The sequence below is a fragment of the Mastigoproctus giganteus genome, chromosome 1 (assembly GCF_048544385.1).
Source record: "Mastigoproctus giganteus isolate SK-2022 chromosome 1, ASM4854438v1, whole genome shotgun sequence".
NCBI lineage: Eukaryota > Metazoa > Arthropoda > Arachnida > Uropygi > Thelyphonidae > Mastigoproctus > Mastigoproctus giganteus.
The window spans coordinates 50301060-50321586 of NC_143575.1; the positions used below are offsets into that span (position 1 = coordinate 50301060).

Consider the following 20527-nt stretch of genomic DNA (forward strand, 5'->3'; position numbering starts at 1 on the left):
ATATATTGAAAACAGAAAAAATTCAGACAGAACCAAGTTTGGGATATATGCATGATAATGAGGCAAAAACTCTCCACCCTAGGCCTGCAGTTTTTATCAGAGTCATATGGGCAGTGTGTGGTCTGTCTTTATCATAGTGTAATGTGATTTGGTGTCCTGCTAGAGCCTGCCTTTTTTGTTATATAGCCCTATTAAGTTTATCAAGTGATTTGCAGTATCTTTCCTTATTTATTATCAGACCTTTCTCTACAAATCAACAAAATTGGGCCTTCTCTGTCCCAACACACTGTGGCCATAATAGTTTGCAATGCTCTGGCAATTCAAGGTTTTTTTCCCTTCACTGGAGATGACAGATATGTCCATTCTACAGACTAGCATTTAGAATAAGGATCATAATGGAAGATCCAGGTCTCATCACCTGTTATCAGGCCTTTAAAAAATCTACTTAAAAGTTATTGTACCCTGCAACAGAACTTGACAGATCTGCAAGTATGATTTCATTTTTTTAATTAACTGCTGAGGTACTAATTTCTTGCATATTTTCTAACAATCTTAAGTATCTAAAATAGTTATTACACTTCTCTTTGAACACCCCAATGCTTGCATGTGTGATTACTGTACTGTCCTTCTAAATTCATCCAAAATTTTAGCATTTTCTTCAATGCACATAAGACTTTCGTCTTCTGTTCCTTGGATAACCACAAATGTCAGTGATTCTTGCTTTAAAATGTGCAAGCCACCTACAAACATTGAATATCAAGTTTTGTTGGTATGCTTTCCTTGATTTGTAATGAATCTGGACAGCTGAGATTTCTCCTGCCTTGAAAAGGAACTCTGTGACTGACCATTGACAGAAACAGACATCAGTTACGAACAGGCAATACACAGAAACAGACATCAGTTACGAACAGGAAATACACAGAAACTTTTATTTTAGCATGTTTATGTATATACTAGTGGGACATGAAATTTCACAATGCTAACTCAATTACAAAAAATTTTGTTGCTCAAGATGCATTACTGATGGACTGCCTCTAGTGTTTTCCTTTGTTATAAAGATCATATTTAGTTTGCACCATTTGCAGTCTTTATATGGGAAGAAGCTTTGTTTATGAACGTTTATATTTAGACCTTAGAGGGAGCAGTAAAACTGCTTAAGAAATTATGTTCTATACCTGAAATTAAGATAACATTCAGTTTAGTCCTAAGTGAAATAGTGACTTGGTGTAAAAAGCATAAACTTAAAATTTTATAAAAATAAAACCTGTTATGATGAAAGAAAGAAAGATCACGGCAATTGAAGTTAACAAATAAATGGCAAAATGTGTTGAGTGCAAATATCTTAGAAGAGTGGTAGAAAGGTTTTTTTTTTTTTTTTTTTTTTGCTTGAGAATGTAACTTATTTGAAAGAAAAAAGTGAAATAAACCAAGGATCACAAGAAAATACTTTCATCTTCTTTATGACTGTGTTTTAAAGTGACCTACATACCTATGATTATGCAACTGGTACTTGATTTCAAAAAGGGTGAAAGTAACATTCAAAAGGAAAGTAAATTAATTGACTATGATAACAGCATGTTGAAATGTTTTCACTGAAGCACTGTAGCATCAAATGGAAAAGTTCTGGTTGATTTGCTTTTAATAAAGACAAGATTAAAAGCACTGTGTTAAAATGCATATATCATGTGTGGTTCTGGATATAAGCATTAATAAGGGAGAATAACGAAAGGAATGAAAGAATATCAAATGAAATAAAGCCATTGATGAAAAGTTATAAAATCATAGACTCTTGGTTCATCTAAATCTTCTAAGTGTACATGTGGTGGAGAGAACTGGTTTCACCTATAGTATAGCGCAAAAGAAAAAAAAAAAAATCAATAAGATTCCTGTATGGTAATAAAATCACAGACCACAATACTACAAAGACACATGTGCTGCTTATCACTTTTCTTTTCTTTCTTCTCTCTCTCTCTCTCTTTTTTTTTTCTTTTTACAATTTGCTATTTTTGTAGGCATTCATGAAAAATCTTTTATTTTTACATATATAGTAGTACATTCTTCTTATCTTAAAGTTTGTATTTTTGTCAACACTGATTAATATATAAATCATATATATAACAAAAGCATCCTATGAGTTGGGAATTTAGTCCTTTTATGCATAGGGCTTCATGCTTGCCAATTTATTTTAAATACCTCATTACTGAAAACATTTGTAACTGTAATTGTCCTGTTATCGGTGAAAGCATACACTTATCTCTCTGGAAAATCTACAACTAATCAAAGTATATGTTTAGCAAGAATTAAATTATTCCATGAAATGAGAACTACAAAAAAAAAAAAAAAAAAAGAATTTATTCTTTGTTATAAAAATATTTTACACTGACAAAATTGCTTTGTTCAATTATCTTTATACATTTCTATTCATCAAAAGGCACCTGGATACAAAAAACATATTTACAAACACAATTCAAACTCACTAATCATTCAAGAATTTAATAACATAGACAATGCTTGAATTTATCACACAAAGAATAAAAAAAATAAAAAAAACTCTATAGATATAAAATGAAAATAGGGTTCTCTTCCTCTCACTGAGATAATATTTTATCATGCTCCAACATTTCATAGTGACACTTTTTCTAATGGCACAGAAGTTTTGATTGTTGTTTTATACATCTCACTATACTGATGTAGTTTATTTTACATTATATGCATCTAAATAAAAGCAACTTCCTTTTGCTATTATTAAAAAAAGAAAACCACATGAATACAATTCAATATATCCTCTAGAGTTTAATAAGTGGCAAAGCAGATAAATCCATAATGCATCATTATATAATGTTTGTAAATTGTATACCTGTAGTTGTTTTTGTAAGATGAAACCGATATAAAAAAAAAACTGATGCTACTTTGCAGGATGAAAAGCAGTTTGGGGGAGGCATTCAATCTTCACCCAAAAAAAATCAACTCAATCATGGTGTGAAAATCTTTCAAAAGTTTTTCACAGCATGATTCCATGCCTCAGTCTTTGGGTCTTTTTCTGAATTTTGGTTTGGTAGTTTGTGGCCACAAATCATTCTACTGTAGTAGAGATTGCTGTTTTCCAACTATATAATTGACTGATTTTTTTTAGGCTATAGTCATGTTGTCGTCTGTTTGTTACAGTTACAGAGCCAGTGTTGCTAACTTCCAAGATTTCGCCTGGATAGGTAGCACTGCTCGTCATTGTTATAACTAATAAGAGCTTGCTAACTGCAACTAGCTGCTATATAAAAAAACAATGTATTAATAATGGGCTTAGCAAACTATCCAAAAATTTAACAGGTTTAAACACGTGAGAATTGAGCAGCCTGTGATGGTGCATTCCTGGTTTCACATACAATTTTAATGTGGCGAACTCAGCACTTATAAAGTGATTGTACTTAAAAATTAAGAGAAGAAAGTTGTAAAATGATTAGTCAAAATAATAGATTTGCAAAAAGTAAATCTTTTTCATAAATTTTCAATAAATCAATAAATTTTCCCTAATTATATTTAATTTCCTGTAATTGGCTCTTTCATCCAAAAATATGGTATGTACCTACTGAGGAAGTTGTACAACTTATTTTCTGATTTTATTTGAATCTAATTTGAAACTAACTTTATATGAATTACATATTTTTTAAAGCAATTAAAATTTAAACACTTTCCTTTACTTATGAAAAGCATTTCAAGCCAGCAAAATACAGTTGAGTATTTCCAATACAGAATTCTCTGAGCCAACCCTATTCCAGGTTTTAGAATTATATTAAATTTTGAGATATTTTATTTGATTTTAGAACCAAATTAAATATCTCAAAATAGTAAAATGAACCAAAAGAGTAATACTATGCTTAATTTAAGCTTTTGAATTTATTTTAATAAGTTATAAGTTCAAGATAAATAATATTAAGAACTAATTCAATTTAGGATGAATGCTATATAAATAAATTTATACCAATTTTGGAATGCTTGGGGGGAAATGGTGGAAATATATAATTTCATCTGGGCTAGGAACTGGTGTTCTTTAAACTACTTGTATCATATAAATGTTCATATGTAAATTTAACAGACCTAACTTTGTGTACCATCTTAAGTTCAGAATTTTATTCATACGAGTATTGTGATTCATTCAAACTTTTATTTCCACTTTTTATTTTATCACAAATAGTCAATGCCTCGACTTAAACATAAGCCGAAATAAGCAATGGGTTTGGGACTCACTATCCAAAGGGATATTAGTTCCTTTGTCACAATAAAAGTTTATAATTACACATTTCACATGCTTTGGCTTAGGATCAAGAGTCTAAATCTGGTCCTGCAAACAGTCAAAATGCGAATACAGCAATCACATAGGAGCTGATTACTCGTTGGCTCAATAGCATCTAACATATGAAGAATTTCAAATTTATTTATAATTGTGAACCTTTTATGTTTCAATTTAATACTACCACTACTAATTTCACTATTGGAATTAGCTGACCTTCTTTTTTTATGCCATTTTAGGGATGAAAAATAAAGTATATATGAAAGAGATAGCATTATACACCTGTTGTAAAAAATAAACAAGCATTATTGCTGTTTATTTTCTACAACAGCTAAAATGACAACTTTACAAACAACTTTTGAGTTCCAGATTTTGAAATTCTGGAATGCAGATGATTGAATCTAATTCTATCTTTCACTTTGAGGTCATCTACATGCCTCAATTTAATCTTTACATGGGAGATAAAACAGACTTTTATCTCCCATGTCAAGAACACTTCACTATACTAAATTAAACCAAATCATACCAACTAATTGACCAAATTAGTAATGTTAACCAATCCATACTGAGGAAGATGTTATTCTTTGGTCATGAATGTTTAATAATATTGAGCAGATAAAAGTAGTTAAAAATGCTGACGTTGCAATTTGTGAACTTATGAGCCAGTGATTTCATTAACATGACTACTATTACAGTGACATTTTATAGACATATCTAATGCCTTTATCTAATGTCATTATTTGAAAATATGGAATAATACAGTATATACAGGAATTACTAAATAACTTTTACACAAATATAAAAAAAAAGCATGAAAAACAACTGAAATGTGAGATTGCACATGAAAAGTTTCTTTTATGTACGAACTATCATATTTAAGTTTCTTTTAAACAATCTCCAACTCAGAAGAATTATTTTATAGATTAGGAGTATAATGTAGCTTTTACTGAGTACTATACTGAATATTTGAGTGCAAAAAATACATTCAAGGATGGTTGGTTGGGATAAAAGCACTTTATAGCTTACTCAGAGCCAAACTTTTTTCCATACTTTGAATTAAAAAAACATTGATAAATTCTTTAACTTAGTAGTCTGATATTCATTATAAGAATTTATAATATATAAAATACCATTAATGATCCATGTGATACATTTACTGGATCAAACTGGTGCAAACAGTTCACTGAAGATCCTTTCCAGCATAATGCAATAGCCTGTTTGAATTAACTGAAAATGCATTATAATCATTGCTCAAAATTGTTTGAAAAAAACAATTACTTTTTAATATTTACCATGATGTATTTCTGCACATTTCTTTAATTTATTTATGAGAAAGGTGTATAATTAAATATTAAAAACTTCTCTCATCGCTTCATATAACCCAATAAATGTGGTACATATTAATATAAACAAAAAAAATATATATTTTTTTTTACTATCCCCTAAAGCAGTGGGTTGCAAACTATGTGAAATCCTGCTACGGATGGTGTTGGTTGGTGTAATTTTTTATGGTGCATTGGCAGCTTAGACCATGTGCCAAGTCAAATTAGGGACAGGTGCTGCTGCCTGTGGAAGGGGGGGGATCTTTTGTTGAAAGAGCCAAAAAAATCATTTGTAAATATTTGTTGTAAAAGGAACTACAGCAGGCCCCTGTTACAATGCGGTTTGCTTTACGCTGATTCGCTATAATGCTGTTCTTATATTATAAGAACAGCATTATAGACTATAACGCTGTCACAGATCACTGTAACGCTCTTTTACAGATTGCATTTTTGGCATATTTAATGAAATCGTTTCATTTGATGGAATCGACAGCTCGAAAATGAATAGCAAAACAGCGTTAAAACGTTTCCCACGCCGACTTGAGAAATTTTCCCACATTCAGTGAAATTTTCTCGCACGCTAATTTAATTGCAGTACGGTCACTTGTTACGTAGTTCCGAGATCAACATTTTAAAAAATGATCAAGTATATTGCTTGTAATATTTGCGTTATATGCATTTATCCGAAGTCTAGTCATCACTCAGTACAGTATTAGACATTGTGCGTAATGGACAGTTTACTTGAACATTGTATTGTAATTAATGCAACCAACGCAGTTACATTTTAGAAGAGAATGGCCAATAAGAATGAAAAAGCAATGTCTGAGCGCAGTACGACGACTAATAATGTAAGAAAAAGACTAAATTTGAAAATTAAATTAGACGTTTTGAAGAAATCGATTCCCGTCAACGACAAGCGGATGTGTGCCATAATTTAGGATCTGCAAGTTTAACTGTAAGAACAATTATAAAAAAATAAAGAATTAATTTTAGCAGTGGGAAAGATAGCTGTTCCACTGCAAGCAACTAGGGCTAGTCCGGCTATTAGGATTGAAATGGAAAAGACTAACTAATTTTATTGAAGATAATATCCAATGCAGAATTCAATTAAGTTAAATATTATTACAAAAAAAAAAAAAAAAAAGAGAGAAAGAGAGAGAGAGATTAGCCAATATGATGATCTGAAGAAAACTCACCTAAAAAAAAAAAAAATGTGGAACCATTTAAAACTGGTAAGGGCTGGTTGAATAGATTTAAAATCTAGGGAGAAGCCGCAAGTGCAGATCAAGGAGCCGAAACTTTCAAAAAAGAACTTGTTAAAATTATTGAAGAGGGTATTGTGTGTTATATTTCTCAACAAGTTTATAACATAGATGAAGCAGGACTTTTGTGGAAACGAATGCCTAAAAGAAGTTTCATATTGAAAGAAGCAAAAAACATGCCAGGTTTCAAAACGGCGAAGGATTGGTTGACTTTACTGTTGGGTGGTAATTAAACTGCAGGGGATTTAAAATTAATACCCCTTTTAGTTTATTTAGAAAAGGGCGAAAGTTCAACCCAAAATCGACACATTTTTCATGATTAAATTCATCAATTAAATTAAATCAATTAAAATCAATTTAGATCAATTAAATTCATGATTTTAATTGGAAATTTAAGTTTAATTTTGATATGTAAATAGTTACCACATAATTATATACGTATGTAATGCAGAATGTTTATATGTACAAATATTTGAATATTAAATATTTTGACCGATATTCGTGCATCTTTTCACTACCATTTATTACTGATTAGGAAATATCCTATGGCACCAACCACAACTTACAAATACATATGTTACCTTATGGGAATGCAGAGCTCACTTAGCGCGGATTCACTTAGCGCTCTGTTTTTCTGGAACGAATTATCAGCGTTAAGCAGGGGTCACCTGTAATCAGATATAACAGTCAATAGTTTCACACTCTGTCTCTCTAACTTATTTGAGTTGATTATCACACTCAGTTTATAAAGTAGCTGGAAACATATTTCTCTTTGAATTTCTGGTCATATACACATAGAATAAGTTGTAACTGATTTACCTCATTAGGAGGGGTAGGTGCACTTTTTCAGTAACATTGCGAGTTACATTAAGGTTTCTGAAACTACAAAATTAATCACATTGGAGTGCAAACATTCATGAATATTTCTCATATTTTTTTTGCCTCAGTTAATATTCGAAGCACTGCAAAACTAACACAAATCACAATTTTAATATTTCCTACTTAAAAATTTTAACTGTTAATATACTTCTTTCTTAATCTTTATACATCTTAAGATGATTAAAATGTCAAATATACAGCAGTTATCTGTAAATGTTATTCAGTATGAAGGGAATGGGTGTGATGAAAACACTGTTGAACTATGATTGAGTAAGAGGTGCCATTACATGAAGTTTGGAAACTACTAATCCAAATTTGAAACATTGTATTAATAAAAAAAAAAAAAAAAAAAAAGAGGGTATCAGGTTTAGTTGCACATGGTGGAAGCCAGTTTCCTGAAAGGTGTAATTCAATAAAACTGCCAAATTAAATATCTGCGATATACAGCAATGTTTCCCAACCTTTTGTCACTTGAGTCACACTCAGAATTAAAAGACATCATATTAGTGGCAGACCAATAGGGTGAACTCAAATGGGTTTTCCCTAATCTTGTGGCACAACTGAAGAAGGTGTAGTTCACCGAAGTGCTGGGAGATGCAGGTTGGGAATCACTCATATAGCATTTTATACAACAAAGAAGGCACAGGGCACAGGTTAGATATCTAAGATGCAAATGTTGAGGTGGATAGCCCATGTTCAAAGAAAGGCAACACTATAGAATTTTATATATGTATATATATAATCAGCTATTATGAACTTGGAGATGATGTTTGTTTGTTATTTGGTTTTCAGGAGCATTAGCAACTAAGGCTATATCGCTCCGGGAATATGTGGTGGTCATTCCCTGACCTTTCCGCACCCTCCGTATTTGGTGGTGATGGGCTCGAACCCCAGTCTAATCAAGAAGCATGTGTTACGCACTGCTGCTCCTTCCCACCTGGCTACGGAGGTGCCGCTTGGAGGTGACTTTGGTTATAGAGTAGTTGCAGGGCTGGAAGTTGAAAATGTTTAGACATATTATAAAGTAGATATTAGAAAGTTAAAATAATTACGATAATGTAGACGGAGAAGGGGATGTTCAGTGGCATCACGTTGAGGTGATTAAGGAAAAATATGGATGAATGTGGGATTACAGAGGGCTCACTGAGGGTCATCCCGAGTTGGGATTTCTAGCATCATGTTGACTTTATTTCTATTTCTTTTGTTTTCTTTTTATTTCCTTTCTAAATATAGAAATATTTAGCAAGGTGTTAATTTTCTTTTTTCCTTTCATTCAGAGACACTTACTGATAATACTGAGCAAATAAATAATATATACAGTATATATATAGGCCTCAATGAATTTGTTAAAGATCTAATTGCCAAAATTTAATCACCAGCTGGAGGTGGGGAAGACAGTATATTAGGAAAAAAAAAAGTTGAAATCATAAACAAATTTAAAAGTTTTTAATTATTAATGGACTGGCCAATGTCATAGCATGAAATTAATTGATATTTGGCACTTTACTTTGAATTGGCAGATCCAAAGAGTTGGATCTGGCAGATTTTAAGAGTCCACTGTACTGGTACCTTTGCTGCAAGTTGTGCCAATCCTTGCAAGATACCAACCACAGCAATTCTAAAACAAAGAATTGGCAGTTCATAGCTGCTAGACTGATTTGTAATATACTAATCACCAAGCCAGATTGATGAGTTTGGTTAACTGACTTTTTAAATAAAAGTTAGATTCCTTTTATTATTATTTTTTTAATGTCTGTATTTATATGTGTATATTTTATTTATTTATTTTTCCAACTAAGAAAGAGATGGCTGTTATTATCTGTATGTATATTACAGTTTTACATAAGATGACTCATCTGAAAGTAGTAATACAGTGAACATCAAATTATCAATTCTTATGGACAAGACTGCTACAAGTTATTTCTAAAATGAGCTTGTCCTTCCCTCCATTAAAATTCCTCTATAAATAAACAGATGCTAGTTTTAAATAAACTGTGCAAACCAATATGAAATGGAATTTGGTACACAGAGACAAGAGTTACTCTGGCAACACAACACATGAAAAGTTTCTAAAATGTACTGCATTAACGTTTTTTATATTAATAACTAATTAAAAACATAAAAGCAATAATACAAATGAAAATTAACCAATTTCCTGCATGGTAACTAAAAGATAAGTGATAACAGATTTTGTAAGCTAGGCAAGCAATGAATCTCTGCAAGTTCATGTAACAGGCTGCAGTACGGTAGTGTGAACAATAAAACACTAAATGCGAACAAATGTGAACAATAAATCACTTGATGTTGAATGAGAAGTTAGGTAACTATTGCCAAAATAATAGTCTGAAAAAAGCAAAGTAATATTTTTAATGTTAATTAAAAACATTACTTTGTTATCTCAGAAAAGAAAAGTCAGTGTCTTTATGCTATTAAATATTCAGTTATCTATAATGCCAATTCAGGATTCAGCTGCACAAAAATAATTATTTACATAAATATCAGATTGTTTCACTGCACTGTAAATCGCTGAGATGGGGGAAACCCCCAGTGCTGTCAGACAACTAACACACTGCACTGTAAATTCTTCTGGCTCTATATGACAGCTCCAGAATATACACAAAAAATTATTTATTTATTTATATTATACATATATACAATATACATATGTAAAAATATTAATACTGGAATAATACAAAAAAAAAAAAAAAGATGCATCTGTACTCCTCAGCATTAAATCAATATCATCACTGCTCAAACATGAATAGGAAATGAGTTTTGAAAATGCCCACAATAACAAACCTTAAACAACTGCTTATATCTTGTCAATTTGAATGTCTTCTTTACATTTCAGAAATCTTAACCTAAAGAAAAATGCATGGGAAATGTAATTATGAGCTAAGTCACAAATAGTGATTAAGCAAATACAGTGGTAATTGATATTATCCAAGTTAGTAAGAAATTTGTACAGGCAGCACACAGCAACATTTTTATACATAGCTATATATGTAAAGGCAAATATGGATGTGTACACAAGGCATCATTATATTCCCATACTGCGATTCATTTCATAGTGGGTTGCTTGCTCTTAAACCTTATACTTGCCATTTTGTATATAGGTATGTACAAAATGCTGTACACTTTTCATGGCATGAAACTTAATAGCTATAAAATCTGTGGATTGTAACCTCCTACACCTTTTGTTATTTCTCACTTTATGTAATTAAGTTACAACTGGGTTGTAGCTCACACATAGGGTGCTAGTCGCCTACTAATGAAGGGGGACAGAATTCTCTGAAATAGTGTTGTCTGGGTAATGGAATTTTACTGAGAAGTAGCAATATACTTTTCCTTTGTATACAGTGCTATTTGAGGTTTAAGAGAAAGCAACTTGTGAAGTGATTCACAATACAAGATGTATAATGACTTTTCATATCACAAAGTTTAGTAGTTCTAAAGTCAGTGTAGACTGTAGAGAACTGAGTTCAGATAATGACTTGTTCATATAAAAGTTGACTTTTTTGTAATTTTTTTTGTCTGAAGTTGATCATTTTTCCTACTACACATTAAATTGCTAAACTAATTGGTACCATTAATTCCTTTTAAATGACACCAGTTGCAACATTTTTGCAACAAATTTTTTGCAAAATGATATAGTGCACTCAAACACAAGTATAAATAAGTTCCAGTGCTTCTTTTTTTTTTCCCTCCCAGTACTTCTTTTCTCCAAGAAATAAGATGCCATAAGAATTTCATCCAATTTGACTAGCAAACTTGCTGCTGCCTTTTATACAGCTAAATGAATTATATGAACTATAATTAAATGTCCACCTGCACACCTGACATATTACACATACACAAGTACACTTCTTTTTTTTTTTTAGACATATATCTAGGGAGAGATAAATTTTTAGCATATAGGACTGCATTCTCTCACACATTTGTTTTTCCTGCATTCATTCACACAGACAGGACATAGGTGCACTTAAATATGAACAACTATCAGGCAGTAAAATTTTGTTGTTCTTTACACACACACACACACACACACACACACACACATATATATATATATATATATATACACAGGGTGGTCTGTAATTCATGGTACAACTGGAAAGAGGCTGATTCTTCATGAAAAAATAAGTCGAAATTGCAGAATAAAATTTTTTCATACGAAACTTCTTTTTGAGAAAATTGACTTTAAATATTAGTTGAGTACGTGTGCAACTGACTAAGACACCGTTGAGCGGATCTTGATATGGACCACTATTTACTCTTCTGTTTGTATACAATGTCACAACTTGGTATGTTTATGATATAATGTCATTTGTTATCATCAGTCTTAGTATCTTACTTATTATCAGTATTCACTATCAGTTTCTATCAACCCAATATGGCAAGGTATAGTAAATGCAAATACATGGACATGCTCCTTGCATTAGGAGCATGTGCTGGAAACGCTTCTCAAAGTAATTCAAAGAGTAGAGCAAACCCTGTTCGACTGTGGTTTGTTCCATTCTTCGCATTAAAATCGCAGACGATGTCGACAACTGCCTAATCATACAGAAGAAGAAATTATGACGATGTCAATAATAATCCTCATCTTAGTACAAGAGATCTTTCTTCTTGGCATAACATTAGTGGGTCGACAATTATTCGCATACTATGTGAGAACAGGATGCACCCATTTCATGTCCAGAAAGTGCAAGGACTAAGAGCTCGTGATTTTGTTCCACATATGGCTTTCTGGCATTGGTTACTTATGCATCCACAATTTTTATCACGAGTTTATAGACTAATAAGTCCACATTTACACGACACAGAATTTTAAACGTACATAATATGCATTGGTGGGCACTTGAAAATTCTCGCGTTATTGTTGAAATGCATCTTCAAGAAAGGTGGAGGATGAATGTCTGGGCTGGTATAACTGGTAATGAAATAGTGGGACCTTATTTCCTTCCATATAATTTAGGGGATACATCGCACTTACACTTCTTATGCAACAAGTTACCCAGACTATTAAAAAATGTATCTCTGGATACTAGAACTGAAATTTTCCAGCATAATGGTGCCCCAGCTCATTTTATTTGAGAAGTGAGGAACTTTTTAAATGAGCGATACAAATGTTGGATCAGTTGTGAAGGAACAATCACTTGGCCACCATGGTCGCCAGATTTGATACCTTTAGATTTTTCCTTATGGGGTCATACCAAGGCAATCGTGTATTCCAAAGACATCATCAGTCTTGTACAATTGAAGAAAAGGATTGTACTGGCATTCAAATCATTAAAAACTCAAAACACACTGGAAAGGCTTCAAGATAATCTAGTGAGAAGAGCCCAGCTTTGTATGCAACAGAATGGGCAACAATTCTGAAACTAATAAAAGGAAATATTGTGTCTCATTTTAATTTACATATCCTATGTTAAAGTACACACTGGATACTGTAAACAGAAGAGTAAATAGTGGTTGGTATCAAGATCCGCTCAATGGTGTCTTAGTCAAGTGCATGCTTACACGACTAATATTTAAAATTGATTTTCTCATAAACGAAGCCTCATATTAAAAAATTTTATTCTACAATTTCAACTTTTTTTAAATGAAGAATAAAACTCTTGCCAGTTGTACCATGAATTATGGACCACCCCGTATATATAAAAGCATATTCAGGGTACAAAATTTAACCCTTACAAGATAGTCTCATGCATTCCCCATTTTTGCACACTTACCCATTCATCACAGAATGGGTAAGTTGCCCTGAATAGGACAAGAGATACAGTTTAAAGTTCCCCCCCCCCATAGATTAAGTGAACTCATTTCCGAACCAACACAGTCACATAACGGCATATATGCACACAGCAGTGCAAGACACTCACACACCTGCACATACACGATCACATTTAGACTCATCTGCTCTCACACACTCCACTGACATACACTCCTATAACCAGCAATACCCACAAAAACAAGACGCATATATAGCACAATAACATGTATAATAAGCGTTACACTTACAAAAAAATAATAAACAAAAAAAAAAAAAAAACAACAGGCAATTTCTAACATAAACATTCTCCCTGGGTGGGAAACATTCTGACAGGCCAGCTCATTTCAGTTTGTAATAGTCAGTAGATGTCACAGTCCATTAGCCGTGCTTCTCTATTGGGAAGGGGGGGGGTTGTCGCATTATCTGTTACCATTGCATGGTTGCTTCTCCTGGTCTCAAAAACTTTTTGAGCAAATGCAGAGAAGACCATGTAATGCATTTCATCAGAGATGAGCAGTTTCTCATCTCCATGGCATATTGGTCCAATCTCAGACATAAGTGTACATTTGTGAGGATGGTAGTTGGGACAGTCATAAATGACATGGGGCCCAATTTTTGTCAGCTCCACAGGTACATTTGGAATCTGGGGTAAGATCTGTTGAAAGAACCTTTGCATTCAGGGAGCTATGGCCTGTTAGCAAAAAAAGTAGCATAAAGCCCTGGGGTAACCCAGGGAGGCGGTTTTGGGGGGTACTATGGTTACCTGGGGGAAGGAAACTACTAGTGACAACTTCCCCTTTGGGTGTCTGGTTTATTCAACTCTGGTTTACATCGACTCTGCCATTGTTGGTGGTACAGTATCCTTTTTCTTTCCTGTTTCATATCAGCCTCAAGGTCTATTGTGATCCTTAGGATGTTAGTTGAGATTTGTTTCTTGAGTTTATGGTTGAGCCTCTTTTTATAACTTCTAGGTCGAGTGGCAGTGCTCCAGCAAGGCCTGCAAAGCAGGTGTACCGACAGTGCCCATGCCCTTGTGATGGTAAGTAGTATAATTCACTGTCTTTTTATTTCTGTCTAGAGTAGCTCTGTAATGCCATGTGCCTGCGCCATAGATCATAATTGGGAGAAAGCCTGTCTTGTATATATACTGATAAGTGTCTTCCCTTTTAACCCCCAGTCAGCATAACTAATTCTAGCAATCAGCTACGTTGACCAGCATAGTTCCTGACTTTCTTGGCTAAATTCATGAGATTTGGGAAAAGTCAGCTTATTGTCAAATATTATACCTAGGTATTTCAATTCCATAGCAAGGGCTACTGTTTTATCTGCAATTTTAATCTGTGGATATCTGTTTCAAGTTACCTTTCAACAGAATTGACTTGGTTCTGCTGCTAGTTTGGCATGCAGTTCTAAAGCAGTCTGGGTATTAGCCTTAATGAGCAGGACAAGTTCATCTGCAGAGGCCAGCTTGTCTGTCCAGCCTACAAGATACAATAGTTTTTGATAGATAACATCCACTGATCCACAAAGAAAACAAAACAGTCTCTTCACACTGACAAAGTCAATACTGTTGTTGTTATTTGGTTTTTAGGAGCATTAGCAACTAAAGCCATATTGCTCCGGAGCTATGCGGTGGTCATTCCCTGAACTTTCCGCATCCTCCGTATTTGGTGGTCATGGGCTCGAACCCCAGTCTAATCAAGAAGTGTGTGCTCCGCACTGCCCACCTGGCTACGGAGGCGCCAAAGTCAATACTAATATGGCCTCTATCTCATGTGCATTTTAAGGTAATGCAAAGAGAAGTGACGTACTAAATGAGTAACAAATTTGTTGACTTTTTGGGAAAGTAAAGTTTCATTTAACTTTACTTTCCCAAATGTACTGACAATGGGATGAGTCTCTTAAAGTACACTTAAAACATCCTCATTCTAAGTTCACTTTTCTTGAAATAACAGCCTTATTTCTGTTATTGTCCCTCCATCATTGTGATAGTTTAATCAATATTACAATTGGTCCTACTTAAGACTTGAGTGGCAAAGGATTTTTTCACAAAAGTTAATTTTTAAAATTTCATTTGGAAAATTGCCAAATAATTAAACTATCCTGACTTTTCCAAATTTAGGGATATGCATTATGTTCTGAAATTAATAATGACAAAGCCTTGAATTAAAAAAAAAAGAAAAAAAAGCACACAATGAAAGTGAAAACAAATAGCTTTACAATGTTGTTCCATCAGCAAATCACCTGCTTTTATATATTTTAAGGATTCGTGCTACCTTGTGCTGAGCAATATTTTCTAAAATTACTTTAAATGAAAATAAATGCTGAAAGATGTGACTGGCTTGTAGAAGTAATTTCTTAGACATTGCTTGGTAGTGACTGCTTAACAGAAATTACAAAATTATGTTACCTAAAGAAGTGATGGGTAATTAATAAATGATAACCATTAACAATTAAAAATGCCTCTACTTTTTATGGTCAGTATACTTAAAAACTGTAAATTAGAAGAACAAAATGTGTATAAGGTCATAATTCACTTAACTTGCAGAAAATAAATTAACCCTTAACTTTCAATTCACTGTTAACCTTACCAGTAAAGCTCAGTATTGCCACAGTCATAAACTGAATACACACTACTTGAATTTCATCACATTCCATTGTATGCTGGTCCACCACCACCTTCAGGAGTAACCCAATTGATGTTCTGGCTAGGATCCTTAATATCACAGGTCTTACAGTGAATACAGTTCTGAGCATTTATTTGTAACCTCATTCCTTTACCATCTTCAGTTGGAATATATTCATAAACACCTAAAGAAAATTAAATTTATATATATTTCAGTAAAACATAAGCTAAAAAATTAAATTGTTAATGAATAAAGTTTAAGAATAGATAAAGATCCTCTTAATGACGGAACCATTAAGTAAAGTGCCAAATAAACCAATCAATATGAAAAAAATGGTGTAACTTGTTTATAGTACCCACCTTTGAATTGCTATTAATCATAAAAACCTTTCTTTTCAGTTATATGTAACTGAAAATAAAAAGGTTAAAAAGACAAAAAATAAACTGGAATAAAAGAAATATCTGGAAAAATGTGTGCATTATTCCAGAACATCGAAAGTAAAAACAGAGGGTGGGGTAGAGAACATAACTATGAGTACCCCAAATGAGTATTTCATCTTCTGTTAAGATCAGAAGGGAAGAAACCTTATATAATGGAAAGTAACACATTAGTTCTAAGGGAAATGTGATTTTGAGATGAAATGTAAATGTTATCAATGTAAATGTTCCAAGCACTTGAAACATCAATCAGAATGTGAGAATTAAGTAGTAAATTATTATACTGAACTGTTTTAATAGCCAAGGATTCATAAACTTCATGTCTTCTTGCAGAAAAGTTTTTTTGCATAAACCATGGTTTCTCAAAATACCATATCCTTTGGAACTGACAGTGACATTTCTCTGATCCTAATTTTAATTCATTTACAGGCAGAAGTTGAAGTATGTGAAAACTTGAGATTCTGTTATTCATTTTGTTGCATTTTTCCAGATAATACACCCATTTTTACAGAAGTGTTTTTTGTTTTGTCTTCATCCTTCACCTTTTTAACATAGAAAAAATGGAGAGACTTCATAAGAGATGAGTAATTAACTTTAGAGAGTTTGGGGCACCACCCCAGAAGTGGGAACAATGTCCCATGGTAGAGTGGATTTGATATTTGTATAGTCAGTAGCTGTTTTAGAAAAAAAATAATGCTGAGCAAAAAAGAAAACCCAGTTTTTCTCATGCAGAGGAAGCAATATTTGTGATGTGTTATACTAAGTTAGATTAGATGGGTAATCTCCTATAGAGATGTGTGTTCTTGTCTAGAAATCTGAGTGTCATAAAAGCATAGGCGCAATGCCCTTTTTTTGTGAGAAATAAAACAGGATGAGTTTTTAGAAAGATGGAAGTTAACTAAGTCTCCTTCACCCAACTGGACAAGTGCCTGACATTAGCATTTGGATTTGGTAGTAAATATTCAAGAAATTAAGCTGCTTGTGCAGGACAAGGTTTCCCAAATTGGAAGGTGGAATGTAATGTGCTGTCATCAGCAAAACTATTAACAGCATTTCCAGTCAGAAGTTAGAAGACAGAGCCATCTACCATCACCCACATGGTAGATAATATGGGGTAGCCAGTTTTTTCAGAGAAAAAAAAAAAAAAAAAAAAAAAAAATGGAAATCCATAAAATGGGAGCTTATTTAGAAGACCTTTATGCCACAAACAATCAAAAGTCCTGAAACTGGCAAGAGCAACTGCTTGAATTTCACCAAGCATTTCCACTGAATTTGTCCAAAGATGAGTAACATAAGCCATCACCAGTGAATTGACACTGATGGAAACCATATTGGTGATTTTTGATCAGATAGGTTTCAAGATAGTTTAAGAGATGGTGGATGATGGATTTCTCTAATTACTTTGCAAAGAGTAGAGGTAAATGCAAATAGCAAATTTCATGCAGAAGGAAGAATGGTAGTCAAATAAAGTGTAAAAAGGTGCCACAAAAAAGTAGTGGTTCTGAGAACAAGCAGAGAAGAACTAGTAAAAGAGGAATAGAAATAAAGCAGATCGTCTCATTTCACATTTTTGTACTACCCAATGACACAAGGCTGAGAATATAGCCATGAGAGAGAGAGAAGCTCCATTGGAGAAGAGACCATCACCAATTTGTGGTCAGAGGTACAGAGGATCATTAGTAGTGACTGTGTACTTGTTGGGTTGTTGTGTACTAAGTGACTGTGCACTAAGGGTTGTTGGTGAGGAGGAGATCAAGAGTGTTTAGTGTGTGGCTAGGATTGTCTTATTCTAGTAGGTAAATGAACCAGTTGCATAAGATCATTAGTAATCATAAGTGACTCAGCATCTTTGTCAGCTGAGTCTGTGTAACTAAAAAATTGAAGCCAGCTAGAACTGTGAACATTAAACTCACCAAAGAAATTTATTTCACTATGAGAAAAGTTTAGAGTGGAGAAAATCAAGATGCAATGAAAGGAAGTAAAAACGTTTTGAGTAACTTTTGGAGTTGAGAGAATGGTAGAGGCAACAGATAAATCTGGAAGAATCTTCTGGAGACTAAACATGAGTTTCATTATTTCAATTCCCCAGTAAGAAAAGTGCTTGTATTGCACCAGGTGATGAGAGTCATATCAACCATCCAGTACTGTCTGGTGACAAAGAGGGCTGGCCACTCCTCTGTATGATGTGGACACCACACCTCGACTCCTGCTTATGGTGGTTCAGCTCACACCTGGGTGTCACCTCCAGTATACCAGTGTTTCTGACACTATGCATGGCGATATACCCTGGGTTACAACAGTCCCACCATCACAAAAGTGCAAGCAGAGGATATGGTTGTTGTAGAATAACTGTACTTAGCCAAAATTCAGTCTGCTTGATTTGCAAGTTGGACCTGAATATCAGTTTCATCAGTGATTTAGTCTCCCAGGTAGTAAGTCCTAATTGTCATATTAGGAAGAATGACTGTGACAAGCCCCTGGGACCAAATCTTTGTGATTTAAGAATATATTAAAAGATTGAAATAACAAGATTTGTAAAACCAAACTTTAACTAACTAGAATAATTCTGCTTATGAAATAAGTCTATCCACATTTTACTAAAGTTCAATTTACTTCCAAGGTAGTGAAACAAAAATAAAAATTTAATAAATATTGTTTGTTTTATAAGAACAAAACTTACCTGCTGGACAAAATCTTTGTTCAGGTCCATCATAAATACAAAGATTTTGCTTTACTGGAACAGTGTCATCCCTAAGAGTGAGGTGTGGTGGTTGATCATCATCATGGTTGGTTCCTGTCAGAGCAACAGATGACAACAAATCAAATGTAATAACTCCATCAGGTTTTGGGTATTCAATTGGATTACACTGAGAAGCTGGCTTCAGTTTTTTATAATCTGGTCCTACAACAAAATTGACACCAATATGAAAAATTTGTCTGTAGTATCATACATTTATAGCAACAATTCAATTTTGGCATTCATCTAACTTTTATTGCACCTCTAAACAATGTTTTGTGAAAGGCAAATGTAGTATATTTTAGAGCAGCACTTCTCAAACTATCTGTGGTGAAGAACCAGTTTCTTTTATTTCCAATCCGTTTCAGATTGATACATTTGTAAAATACAAATTGCCGCAGACCAGTAACAAACAGTTCACGGACTGGCACTGGTCTGCAGACCACACTTTGAGTAGCACTGTTCTAGAGCACTACATTAAAATTACAAAGTAACTGACACTAACTCCACATATAATTTGATTTTAAATTGTGAGATCAAATTCTGTTACATTTAATGATTGAGAAGTACATGAAGTAGGCTCTCTGTACTCAACCGCTCTGATAACCTTGCTCTGAAAATGATGTTATCGAACTCAACTTTGGAGTTCTTTATCAAAGAGAAGTAAAGAATTAAAATTCAAATTAACAGTTTGGGACTTTGAAAGATATCATATTTGTTTAACTCAGGATGCTTATACCAAAAGTAGTTCATAAAAATTATTAGTTGATTTTATTTTGGGGGAAAAAAAAAAAAAAAAAACAACCCACAAAAAACTATGATACTAAATCATACTCCAGTAATATTGTATACTGGTAAGAAGATATAGATAATTACAAAATTGCATTATAACTGTATAAACCTTCCCAAGATACACTTACAAGACACAATGAAAAGTTAAAAATTTAATCTTACCTTGAAAAAAAAGTGTCCGCTGTGTCTTGCAAAGCTAGTAGTCACTTTGGTGTTACAGGTTAGACTAACAATATGTCAGTATCATAATTACTTAAAAGTAGGAAACACGACTGGTTAGATTTAATAAACTTGGAAACCTCCCCACCACCCCTTCATCAAGGTTACATACTGGATCGAGAATATATGAGCAACAAAGCTAACATTTTACAAATGTTTGGAATATGTAAAATATTTAATATAGAAATTTTGAGATC

At 33.2% G+C, this 20527-nt stretch overlaps 1 protein-coding gene across 1 annotated transcript in view; it reads right to left on the reverse strand.

Moving 5' to 3' along the window:
- Nucleotides 1-2919: 2919 nt before the first annotated feature.
- Nucleotides 2920-20527, reverse strand: part of Etf-QO (electron transfer flavoprotein-ubiquinone oxidoreductase) — an 84984-nt gene continuing 67376 nt past the window's right edge. The window contains exons 12-15 of the mRNA XM_090380122.1: nucleotides 19263-19484; nucleotides 16110-16329; nucleotides 10548-10609; nucleotides 2920-3265 (exon numbers count right to left, since the gene is read on the reverse strand). Coding sequence (XP_090236248.1) covers nucleotides 16166-16329; nucleotides 19263-19484 — 386 coding nt within the window. The 3' untranslated portion in view covers nucleotides 2920-3265; nucleotides 10548-10609; nucleotides 16110-16165. The remainder of the gene's footprint in view (nucleotides 3266-10547; nucleotides 10610-16109; nucleotides 16330-19262; nucleotides 19485-20527) is intronic.